Source organism: Pteronotus mesoamericanus, unplaced genomic scaffold (assembly GCF_021234165.1).
Source record: "Pteronotus mesoamericanus isolate MK-2021 breed Mesoamerican mustached bat unplaced genomic scaffold, CSHL_Meso_final contig_52, whole genome shotgun sequence".
NCBI classification, from domain to species: domain Eukaryota; kingdom Metazoa; phylum Chordata; class Mammalia; order Chiroptera; family Mormoopidae; genus Pteronotus; species Pteronotus mesoamericanus.
In genome coordinates this window covers 400,611-413,876 of record NW_026555189.1, presented here as the reverse complement: position 1 = coordinate 413,876, position 13,266 = coordinate 400,611, and the positions used below count along the sequence as shown (strand labels likewise).

The 13,266-nt window shown below is 41.8% G+C and overlaps 1 protein-coding gene across 1 annotated transcript in view; it reads right to left on the bottom strand.

Moving 5' to 3' along the window:
• Positions 1-12,116, bottom strand: part of MBTPS1 (membrane bound transcription factor peptidase, site 1) — a 52,798-nt gene extending 40,682 nt beyond the window's left edge. The window contains exons 1-2 of the mRNA XM_054579122.1: positions 11,926-12,116; positions 304-789 (exon numbers count right to left, since the gene is read on the bottom strand). Of these exons, the coding sequence (XP_054435097.1) occupies positions 304-466 (163 nt within the window). The 5' untranslated portion in view covers positions 467-789; positions 11,926-12,116. The remainder of the gene's footprint in view (positions 1-303; positions 790-11,925) is intronic.
• Between the last annotated feature and the right edge of the window lie 1,150 nt (positions 12,117-13,266).

Genomic DNA, 13,266 nt, shown 5'->3' with positions numbered 1-13,266 from the left:
GACCTTCAGCACGTAAGCATTCAGTACCTCCAAACTCCCCACCCTTACCCGCTGGTGTCACCTGTTCCACAGAACCAAGTTTTAGGGAAATAATTCAGAATGTCAGCTGCCTTGCTTCACATAAGCTAACTACACTGGAAAAGGAAACTTCAACAGAGTTTACATATAAGTGCTATGCACTCACCCCATTTGAAATTTATTGTAAAAAAGAGGGAAATGATTTTCCAGTAAAAGCTAATGTTTAAAGTAGTTTGAAACAAAAAACATGGATGGAGTCCATAATATTTAAAATAACATCATTACCATATTCCACAACTGTTGAGGAGAATTCCACCTTCAAAGCCAGGTGGGAACAGCCAGGGCACGGGGCCTTTTCAAAAGATCTCTTTTCCAGTCTATCACCCAGATGTTTCTTCCCACAGAGCAAAACCACTAGCAGAAGGAGCCAGATGTTGACAAGCTTCATGGTCCTAAGTGAATGTGGTCATAAAATTGCATAAATTCAAATCACACTTTTTTCTTCCTTGATTATAAGTTAATTTTTGTTTCAGCTAAAAGCTGAAACATTACTGATCAGCCATTTTACAGTCTTGTCCAATGTAAATAAAAGTTAAATTTCATGGCCTCTCGTGATGTGGCCTGAAAAGAGGCTTTCATTTCTTTCTTCGTTTCTTCTCCATCTTGGACATTAGGCTTCTGTCACTCTAGCCCAGAAAACTGAGTCCTACACTCCATTGGCACCACACAACCAAAGTCCAAGGGGGATGAGCAGACACTCCGTGAGCCAATCTACAAAACAAAACCAGCACAGAGACCTTAGTAGCACACTGACAGAACTAGGCAGGATTTAGCTACACCTGCAATTTAGATAACAGGGTCAAAAAGATACCCTAGTCATAAGACAATAAATGTGTAACACAACCATGAAACACCTTATTATTTCACTTTTAGTTACTTTTCATCTCTTTCAAGGAAAAATAAAGTTTTAAGTGGCAGTTTCAAAAAATAATAAAGGACAAAATGAGAAAAATGAAGGAAACTAAGGATAAGAAATAACACCAGGAATATTAAGCACATTGGCCATGAGCATCCTGGGAGCCAAAGAGAAGGGGGGAATCATGATACTTGGCTTGTCATCCTTTGCTTTTATGTAAGACTCTGTATTCCCCTATTATTTGCAACTCTTCAACAGGCATTTTCCCAATCAACACTTTAAATCCCCATAATTTTTCAGGCAAAATCTTGGTACATACACCCTTACTTTCTAGATCAAAATACATACCTAAAAACAAACTGATTTTCATTCAAGTCATGCACTTAATACCTTTTTAAAGAGACATTGTGCTTTAAAATTACTCAAGCTATACTTTTTCAAATTTTGAATTATCTTCTTCCAGTTCTTTAAGAAGAGCATCGGAGGGTTTTTAATATCATTAAATTTACCTAATGCCTCAACTTAAAAGAAATTTAACCTATTAAATATGTTATAAAACCAGATTATCTCTTTATTGGAAGTAATAATGAGAGGACAGTTTGTGAGATAAGCTGTTGTCAAAGAAAAATGTTATTTGGGTGTTAAATTACACATGGGCACAAATACATTTCAAAGTATCTCCAGAGTTAAAAAAAAAAAAAAATCATTCTTCACAATGAAAATGAGAGCAGCAATAAAAAATGATGCTGGCTGTAATGCGCCCAGAAGAGTTCTTTGCACAGATCACATCAGACACATAAATAATCCAGCAGGGGGAAGGCAAATGAGACAAGACAGGCCTTATTATTTCCACTTGTTTCTAAAATGGAAACACTTAGGACAAGGAGTTAGCCCCTTTCAAGAGAGGTCTGTCAGGCTGTTAAACCCATCTTTTAGCAGAAACTGGTCTTTAGAATAGCAAGGAGTCTGTAGTTTCTGGGACTATTCACATGTGCTTCTATGAACAGGAAAACAGTGAGTAAGGGGCGAGAGTCTAAAGAACTTTGATAAGGGTAATAATTAGGACTTTTTATTGCTGTAATAACAAACAATACTGAAAACGTCTATCTCTGGAATTGAAGATTAAGCTTGGTGACACAGAGATCATGAGATAGTAATGAAAATTAAGACCAAAGAGAAGGAACAGGGGACACCAAAAGCGACTCCAACATGTTTTATAGCAAGTGGCTGGGAAGTAAGCCCTGATTTTTATGTTTATACTTGATACTTGCAACGATGGAATATCATAGAACATGCCTACATGAAGCATATGCTTCACCTAATTATAGTGCTACTGGTCAAAGAAGACAAGTTGCCCTGGCTGGTGTGGCTCAGTGGATTTAGCACTGGCCTGCGAACCTAAGGGTCACTAGTTCAATTCCCAGTCAGGGCATATGCCTGGTTGCAGGCTAGGTCTCCCGTAGGGGCCACGCGAATGCAACCCCACATTGATTTTTCTCTCCCTCTTTCTCCTCCCTTCCCCGCTGTCTAAAAATAAAAAAAATAAAAAAAACCTTAAAAAAAATAGCATCTCTTAAAAAAAAAAAAAAGAAGATAAAGCTAACCATTGGTGATTAAGAGTGCTCAGTTCATATTAAATTAAAGTATGGTTAAAAAGGTTTAAATGGGTCTTTCACTTAAATAAACCAACAAATCTCTTAAAAACTCTTTTGCCTCAAGCTAAAGAATCTGACATATTTGGGCAACATACAACATAAATATTAGTGAGTGATACTAGTGAGCAAATCTTAAACCTAAATGTGTCAGAAGACCAACTTTAATCAAACCTGTTCCCCAAAAATCTAGTGCAGCCTATGCAAAAGAGATGGCTGACATTCTCTTACCACTGAGGCAGGAGCCAGACTTTAAAAGAAAGAGAAACAAAAAGAAAAGTTTGGGGGAGGGAGGGTTAAATTTAAAAATGATTAAGATAATCAGTTTTCTCCCAAATATAAAAAACTTTATAGGCTTCTGGAAAATAGGACATTGCAAAATCATAAGATAGTCTACCTTAATTTACTCATTAAATCATACAAGTTTATAGAGTGCTAGGCAAGTTTAAGACACCACCAGGTGTTACAGAAGAAACAAGTATTGTTAGTAAGTGAGGGACACAGTCCTCCAGGTGTGACCCAGCAACTAGGCCAACCATAACCGCAAACAGCTAAACACAGCACAGGAAAGGAAAGTGTCGAAAGAGAGGCACATGTGCCAGGGGCACCGGACTGAGAGTTCCTCCTGGGTGCACAGAGGAGGCTTCTGCTGATGAAGTGAAGGGCAGCTGGCACTGACAGCATCTCAGCTTGTAGGGCTGGAAGTAGGGAAACAGGGAGGAGGAAAGGGGCATCCTGAGCAGAGCTCCATCAAAGAGGAGGAAACCACCGGCCATGCACAGAATCAGCAAGTCACCTGGATGAGGGGGAGGCAGTGAGGTGCCAGTCTGGAGAAGCTGAAAGATGGGGGGCAAGGACTCAAGCAAGTCTCAGCAGAACATCTGGCAGAACAGCTGGAAATATAGACCCTGTCTGTCTGATAGGAGTGAACTGTGCAGAAATAAAACAGCCAGGTGGGACTGCTGAGCAATTTTGTTCACTCATCCCACTCATTTACTGAGCTTCTCTGAAGAGCCAGGCACTGTTCCAGAAGGTAGGAACAGAGCAGCAAACAAAATAAATAGCCACCTCCGGCCTCATGGAGCTGACTTTCCAGTGTGGGGAGAAGGGTAACACACAAGGTAATTAATACACACAGTATTACGCTGTTGATAAATACTATATTTTATTTTTATATTCCTTTTTTATTGTATTTTTCCCATTACCATTTAGTCCCCTTAGATTTCCCCTCCCCCCTGCAGTCACCACACTGTTGTCCATGTCCATGAGTCCTTTTTCTTTTTTGCTCAATCCCTCCACCCCGCAACTCCTCCCCACCAGAGCTGGTAGCCTGCCCTCTATGAGTCTGTCTCTATTTTGCTTGTTAGTTCAGTTTTTTCATGAAATTCCACAGAGTGAAATTATATGGTACTTGTCTTTCTCTGACTGGCTTATTTCACACAGCATAATGTTCTCCAGGTCCATCCATGCTGTTGCAAAGGGAAAAATTTTTCTTCTTTTTTATGGCAGAGTAGTATTCCATTGTATAAATGTCCCACAGTTGTTTTATCCAGTCATCTACTGATGGACACTTGGGCTGATATATTTGAAAGGAGACAAAAAGAAAGAAGGGGACGGGCTTAACTTTTAGATAAAGTGCCCCAGAAACCTCTTAGCCTCTGATGGAAGAAGGAAGCTTGTCAAGCCACTTAGAGAATGAAAACTGCAGGTACTGGGAAAAGCAAATGCAAAAGCCCCAAGGTAAAGAGCATGCAGGGCTGGTGCAAAGGAAGGCCAAGAGGCCAGTGCGGCTGGGGCAGTGTGAAGGAAGGGGAATCAGAAGACCAGGTGCAATGTCAGGGAGGCAGACTAGGGAGGGGCTTGCAGATCAGAGAAAGGCCTCAGCTTTCACCATGAATGGGAAAGGGGCACACGACAGAGCAGAGAAGCAACACAGGTAGGAGCAGGGGACCAACTGGAAAAGTCCTGCACAGATGGTGACCTGGGCCAGTGCGGGGCCGGAGAGGTGACAAAGGTGGTCATATTACATGTGTGACTGCAGAGTTGGCAGAATCTGCTGACCACCAGATGTGGAAGGTTGCGAGTGAGGAGCCAAGGTCTCTTGCTCCTAACTGAACCTGAGACAGAGACAGCTGCAGGAAGGTTGGTTTGGGAAACTTTGGCAGGAGGTAAGTTCTGAATGTGTGAACTTTCAGGAGCAGTAGAGCTGGGAGGGCACAGCTCAGGGCAGAAGGGAACAGGGGGTAAAAAGAAAAAATACCTAAGATCAATGAAAAGGACTTTCCACGTAAAGGGTGGTCAAATGAAAGAGACCACCTGTTTAGTTGTTAGATGGTCGCTGACCCCTTCCCCAAAAAGGCCACATTAGTGAAGGCCAGCCTGCTCTAGTGTCCCAACTCACCTGTGGCCGGAAGGAAGAGATCTTCAAGAAAAGCCCCATGGGGATAAATGATAAGGTTGGGAACGACAGGGACATGGAGACACGTGTTTTGTTTGGATCTGGCTGACCGGCTTATGTACTTTAAACGTGTACTAAAACCTGGGTTCTAAGAAGATACTCTCTTCAAAGACCCACAGATCATAAAAATTGTGAGGACACATACTGAGGATTCTATGGTTTCCCAGTCCCAGAGTGAGAGGGCTTCAAAACATAAATTTGCTTTGCGGGGAACAAAAAATGCACCAGGGAGCTAGAGGCATGGGCACTGTGGTTGCAACACTGACCACTTAAAACCGACCTCTGTGCCTTTTTGGCCTGTTCACTTTAAAGATGGCCAGTCACCACGGACTACACCTTCCCTTATCTAAAACATCTATTCACATGTGTCTGCGCCAGAGCCTCTCAGCTCTCACTATATAAAGCAAATCTGGGGAGCACTCTCCGCAGGACAGGCTCACCATCTAGTGGCAAGCAGTGAGCAGCAACAAGTGTACGGTAAGTTCAGAGTATGTCGACACAGACACATATATCACATACATGAAAAGAAAAACACTTTTTAAATAAGCTTTCCTTTTCTTCCCTTTCTGAATAATTCAGCTGAGGACAAGAAGATAGGTGCCCATGGGAGAGCCGCAGTGGCCCAGTGCGAGGCAAGAGATGCGTGTGTAAAGGAGAGACACCTGGTAAGGGTTGTCAGAGCCTGAATGGGGTGATGGCAGCAACAAAGGGAAATCGATTTGATCAAATAAATATTTTACAGATAATGGGAGGCAGCTTTCTCGTCAGAGAATGAAGTTACAAATATGAAAAGGGAAGAAACGTAAACAAACCATGAAGGATCAGTCAAACTGGAAGTACTGGTATGAACTCAAGGTTTTCAATATATAGACTGATGCAGAAATAAGTACGAGCAAATGAGTGTATGCTTATGTATACACACATACATTTCCTAGCTTTGTCTAGTGCCCAGAACTGGTCTTCTAAATACCATTCTCCACTAAAAGAAGCCAGGCTCTCTGGAGAAGAGCCTGGCTAGGCAGGTGAAGAACAGATGAGTCTGGAACATCCTGCAGGAAGGGAGAAAGTGCTGAAAGAATTAGTGGGACGTATCAAAGGGAAGCAGAGGCCACCATGGTATAACCTGAGCATCAAAATAAATAATAAAAGTAACAGATCCTAACCCAGTGAGTAAAACAGGAGAACACGAGTCCACAATGACAGATATAAATAAAATAAATTGAAAGTTTAAAGAATGAGATATTTACATATCTCAGAACGGCTCCCAACAAAATCGTGATTCACAAAGGGGAAAAAGGCTCCCTTGATGTGGAGAAGCTTCATCAAGTTAACCGGCAATGGGATACATGGAGCCAGGGCCACTGGGTGCCCTGACAGAGCCTGGCATTCCCTGTGGGGTTCCTGCCAAAGGCACAACCTGAATCAGATCATGAAGAAATGTCAGAACCCGAACAAAGGGACAGTCTTCAAAACAACTGGTCTTGAATTTTCATAAGTACCAAGGCAATGAAAGCCAAGGAATGGCTTAGATATGGCTCCAGACTGAAGGACTCAAAGAGACATTACCACTAACTGCAACTCAAGATTCAGATATGGGGCTTTTTGCTGTACAGATGTTACTGGAACAAATGGCAGAACCTGAATGGGGCCTGCCTGTGATTAGATAGCAGTGCTGTACCAAGACTAATTTCCTGATTTTGAAGGCTATGCTATGATAATATAAGATGGCCCAAGCAAACGGCAGGAAATGCCCACTAAAGTGTCTGGGGATAACGGGTATCAGGCCTGCAACTTAATTTCAAATGGTTCAAAGAGAAAAAAGGTTTTATATTGTTCTTGGAACCTTTCTGGTAGGTTGAAATTGTTTCCAAAATATAAAAATAAGTAAGTCCTATGTTTATCAGGTGCTAGGAATGCACTGACATGGGTAGGAGTACTGAATTTTAAAATGTGGAGAGAGCACTTACAAGCCTCTTATATTAGACCCACTGTGTGCATAACCAGACTATATCTCATGTCAAAGAAATTTACACACATCAACTGTTACACTGAAGGCCACCCTAACAGATGGGACTGAGCTAGTCAAAGTGAAATTAGAAGTATTTTTTTCCCCAGGGAATTGAGAAAAACCCTGAAAAGATTCATGATAAAGTAAATTTCTGTTACCATTAACCTGTTTTATAATGTACATTATAAAAATCAAGTACCATTTTGACAGACATAAATTGAGACAGTATAAAATAATCATGTTTAAGAATTAAACACAATTCTTAATATGAAAATAAATAAGAGTAAATAAAATGAGTACTCTCATATGTTGCTACTGAAAGTAAAAAATTCTTATAACCTTTTAAAATGGTAATTTGACAACATGTATTTAAAAGACTTAAAAACAGCTGTAAAAAATGTTGGTCTAATAAATCTAGTATTAACAAAAAAGAGCATTTACTGAGCTATGCTAAGTAATCTGCATGTATTAACTCATTTGATTCTCAAAACAACCTGTTACTACCCCAATTTTCAGATGAGAAAACTGAGGCAAAAGGTAAGTCAGAACTCCCCTAGAGCCACATGGCCAGTGAGTGGGAAAGCTGGGCTGGGAACCTGACAAGTCTGGCTCCAGAGGCCACTCTCTTAAGAGGTGGGCTGTAACGCTTTTCTAAAATCTCCCCTAGAAATTCAATCCATATGTAGGAAATCTGAAAGCATGCAATGAATTATGTCTAAGGATTATAACTGGGAAAAACTAGGGACTATCTGAGAGTGCAATGGGGGACTAGCTAAATAATCATGGTTCATCCATACTATGGAATGCTATGCAGCAATTCCCAATTGTGTTCCTTCGGAAAGCTGCATAATGGGCCCCAAAGGATATCCACATCCTCACCCCCAGAACCTGTACATGTTACTTTGTAGGACCACAGGGAGTTTGCCAGTATAATAAAACTAAGGATCTCGAGATGGGGAGGTTATCCTGGATTATCCAGGTGGGTCCAATGCAATTACAAGTCTTCATAAGAGGCAGGCTAGCAGTAGAAGCCATCAAGATGAAGTATGAGGATGACATAATCGGAGAAAGAGGTTAGGAGCCAAGGAACATAAGTGCCTCCAGAAACTGAAAAAGGGATGAAGCCCTGCTGACACCCTGACTTGAACCCAGTGAGACTGTCTTCAGGCTACTACTGACCCCCATAACTGTAAGATATTAAATTTGTGTTGTTTTAAGACACTTAAGTTTGTAGAACTTTGTTATAACAGCAATAGGAATCTATTTCCTAAAGACTATGGGGAAATTCTAATGAAACATTAAATAAAACAGTTCATGTACAGTGTGATCAATGTTTTGATTTTTATATATGTATCTATGTGCACAGAAAAAAAGAAAAAGAACATGGTAGATGTGTACCAAAGTGGCAACAGTGGTTCTACATTTCAGTGGTATGATTATAGGTAGTTATTTTTTTAATTCTATTTACTTACATTTTGACAAAAAACATGTGTTATACTTCTAAAATTAGATAAAACATCTATCATTTAAATGCCTATAAACCTTTTAAAATAAAATTGTATAGAAAAACATTTTCTGGTAATACAGTGGCACAAAGATTCAAATTGTTGAAAATTTAATTTTATTTGTAATATAAGTAGAGCTTAAAAGAGATCTTTTCCCTAGGAATTGTTTACTAAAATCTGTGTCTACCACCTAAAGTAAAGCAAAGCTTTTAGCCAGTTCATTCTGTAGTATCATCTGTAGTTTCACTTATTCATAGGGCCTAATTAGGGCTTATACTGGACCCACCCACTCAGTGTTTATTGGATTTATTGTCTATCAGTTCTTTACATAGAAGACCTGGTTATTTTTCCATATAAAGGTAAGCTCTAAACGATAGTATTTACATAATTATGAGTTTCCTTAATTAAGTATAATTATGCCTCTAATACAGGCGTAACCAAAAATATTAGACATCAAATACTGAATGCAAAAGAACAGGTGCAAGTAATACATGCCAAGAAGAAAATTTAATGACATATGTGTAAAAGGGAGACAGAGTAGAGGGAACGTATTACTTAGGCATGCAACTGGTCTCACTGACTGCTAACATTCCTTGCAACTCTGAGATTCTTCTACTTTGCATTATAAAAGAGTATCACTAAGATTATAATTCCGGGTATAGCTAAAGTACATCTGAACTTATTTCTTCGCAAATAATTACAAAACACAATTCTGGTTAGAGGGAATTACTTGTACCACCCAACAGTCATCTAATTATATCAATACACCTTGCTTTTTAATGAACCTTTACTGAAACAGCTCCAGAGAAAACTGAATTGTGTTTAGGCAATGAAAGTGCACCGTTCAGTTCAATGAAAATTTGGCTGTAAAAACACGACTTTTGTAACTAATTGCATAGTTGGCTGTATTACCAATGTTATCATAGGCTAACATTTAAGTGATGCCAGAACACATTACCTTTAAAGAAAAAAAAAAAAGGTGTGTTCTTAAGTCTGATTGAACTATTCCTCCTGGCACATCCTGTCCATTAGTAGGTTTTGGAGCACAAATAATTCAGCCCAAAGAGTCAATAGTGCCAACCTTAAAAAACCTTGGTCTACACTGTCTTTTATTGCCTATTCTTTCACACAGGACACGCCCGTCTCCTGCTCTCTTTAACCCTTCAGGCCTCTAGTACTGGCTAGCCACATATGAGATACCTCCAAAATCAGTACTTTCCTCATTTTACTTTAAACTCATTTCCTTAAGCAAAAAGACACTGTCAAGATGAATAAATCTAGTTAACAGATTTCTGCAGCACATCAGAACTGATGAGGAAAACAGAGGAGGAAAAAGCAACTTAAGTCTCTTTTAACCACCTCCTAACCAGTCTCACGCAAACACTGCAGAGACCAAGGTCCCCTACTCAAACACCAAATACAAGGTCTAGTCTCCCATTCTTACTATTTCAAGTTACTAGGAGGTGGAACTGTGAAGCTTTTCCAATAAAATATAACCAATGTCTCAACTTTCTCCTAGTGCAAAGATGCAGTTGCAAATCTCCCCGCCTCCCACCCCCAAAACACTGCTTAAAACACTAATGGGAGCCATGTGCAGTTCACGTAAGTCTTCAGACTTAGCTTTGGTTGCTTATTGTGCCACAAACATAAGGAGGCAGTGGACAAGAACTACCTACCACCACCAGAATGATAGAAAATGGAATCAAAGAACATGTGAATTTGAAGGAAATACTAAAAACCTCTTGATTAGAAGAGGTCCCTTGGGGGCTTCAAAGGCTCTGCAAACACTTAATTAGAAGTTCTCTTTTTCCATAGATACCAGCAACTCTTGATTACAGCAGATGCTTGAGGAACTGAGGAACACAAGGGAGAGAACTAATAGACAAGGAGAGAACTAATAGACAAGAGTCACAGCCCGCCCCCAGGGCCCTCCAATAAATGTCTCCGGCCATCTGCAACATACATGGGAACATAAAATAAAATTTTATTGACAAAAGGTGTTCTGTGTGAATGAAGAGACAAAATGTTTCATATCCATAAAACAGAATATTATTGGGTCATAAAAAGGAATGGTGATACATGCTACAACTGGAACCACCTTGAAAACATTATGCTAAAGTTAAGAAGCCAGACACAAAAGACCACATATGATTCTGCCTAAATCTATTAAATAGTTGGAAAAGACAAATCTAGGGAGACACAAAGATCAGTGGTGATCTGGGGGTGGGGTTGGAGATGGGTATTAACTACAAATGGGCACCAGGGATCTTTTCGGGATGACAGAAATGTTGCAAAAGTGTGCTGTGGTGACGGCTACACAGCTCTGTAAGATTGATTTTTTAAGAAATCACTGAGTAAGTACCTTTAAAAAGGTGAATTGCACGGTATGTAAATTACACCTTAACAAAGTTCTTACAATAAAATATAAATAAATAAATAAAATGGGTGCTGCAGGTAAAAAACACTTGAGAAGAATCATTCTTCTCCAGGCCCCTTTTATGCATATGCAAAATCAGACCTTGAAGTCAGACAGCTACTTACTAGCAGGGGCATAAGAAACTATTGGTAAGTTCTCCAGAGTTCAAGTCAGATCTTATGCCAATCTACCTCACTTAGAAGTGTCTTAAAGTAAATGTAAATGTTGAACTTAATTTGCATACACAAATAGGTCACCCTCAGTGACTCCAACAAAAAAGGGTTAAACATCTTAATAAAAATGTTCATCTATACCAGTCTTAAGAAGCACATTATGACAGGGCGCTCTAAAAAGCATTCTGGTTCTGAGAGTAAACCAAAGAGAGTCAGGGGCCCAACTTGCTGAGGAGCTTCCTACATTGCATTTTTGAAAATCAGTGGAGCATGTGTACAGACTCAGCTAGGGCAAAGAACTGAGGTCATTTAAAATCTGATACCAGAACTCTTCTGGGAGTATACCCAGCACTAAGTTCGAAGGCTGAGGGTCAGAGCTGGACATATTGTTTCACTCCGCTAAAGCTTCTGTCACATAAAGAAAATGAAATTGAGCCTGTTACCCAACCGTGTAAACACGTAGAAAAGGCCAGGCAGGGACACAAGCCCGAAGTCCAGGCCGGGTCGGCGGGCGCAGGGGACCGCTCATTTCCTACCGCCATGAACTCCGCGTAGCCGGGTGCCTCCAAATGCCTGACTTTACCGCACGCTCCCTGGCCCACGCCCCACGCCCCGGGTCCGCTCCTGGCGGATCCAGGGTTGCAGGGAGGCCCTAGCCACCGCCCGCGCAGACACCCACCCTCCGGGGCCTCAGACGCCGCGGGCACAAATGAACGCACCAGCAGCCGCGTAAACAGGGAGAAGGGGCGGAGCCTCTGGGAACGGGCAGCCTGACGTACCTGCGGCTGTCTCAGGCTCGGGTCCGGCGGGCCCGGGATAACGGCGCTTCCTCGGCGAACACGCCTCGGATCTCCATTCGGGGGCTGTTTACTCCAAACTCTCGCGACACTGCGCCATCGGGGCGGGGAGACCGACGGCCCGGAACGTCGGCCCTGCCGGCAGTGCGTGCCCTGCGTGGGGCCTGCGTGCGCGCTCTGGGTGCCGAGGGCCGCCAGACCGGAACGGGAGGGCGGACAAAGGTCTCGCGACGTTTGCGGCCCCGCGGAGGAGGCGGGGCTGTAGGCTGCGAAGTTTGGTTGAGTCGCTCGTACTCAGTCGGTGTCCGGCATTTATGATCTGCAGCGGAAGACGAACGTGGGATGCCCTGGGCTGTGTGGCTAGGACCATAGAGAACCGGCACAAGCACGAAAGCGGCCGCACTGGCCCAGGTCCCGCGGAAAACAAACCTGATGGAACGCTTCCTGTGGCCAACATTTGCTATCAACGCCAGAGGCTGTACTCCAACGCTGTCTTCCCTGCGGCCTTTGTGTCCGCATTCAGAGCAACCCCAGGCACTCACTCTGCAAACCTTTACCCATTTCACCCACGTGGCAGCCAGGACGAGGCCTCCTGGACCTCTCTGGCTCCCACCCTGACAGACGAAACCCGTGCCCTAAATTTTGTCTGCTCCACTCCTGTCCCCTCTCTGCCTCACCTGGACCAAGAAACAAGGATCAAAAAACGTTTGCCTCCTAAAAAATGTCTGGGTGATTTAGATATTAGGGTCACAGGCTGTTTTGTCTAAATGCTAATTGGCCTACACTGGGCACGGGGCACAACTGGGGGCCTAAAACATGTTTTAGGTAACACAATGAAAAATGATGTGCAATGTAGTCAAATACGGTAAAAGTCCTTATATCTTGTTTGAACTTTCTGCTGCACAATGATATTGCTGAATGGGACCCAAAAACAAACAAAAAATTCAGCACTCATCTTCCCTTTAATAAACACTTAGTAAAGTGAGTAAATACAGAATCACCTGCTAGTTGTGATCTTGGGCAAGTTGTACCTCTGTTCTTTATACCTCACCTTCCTTGCCCAAAAAAGAGATACTAATACCTACCTCATAGAATGAGGGTCAAACAAGACATACAGAGCTTGAGTCATACATGTTCAATAAACACACCTGGTTAAATACCCTTTACCCCCCATTTTGAGATTGTATCAATGTAAGGAAATTGCAGAGAATTCTTGATTCTTGCATTTATAAATCCCCAAAATTAAGCACTCCCTGCTGCCACCATTAATGCACTTGATCTTAAACTTAACTGTTCTAATTTGGAGTAATTTGATCTTGGCCA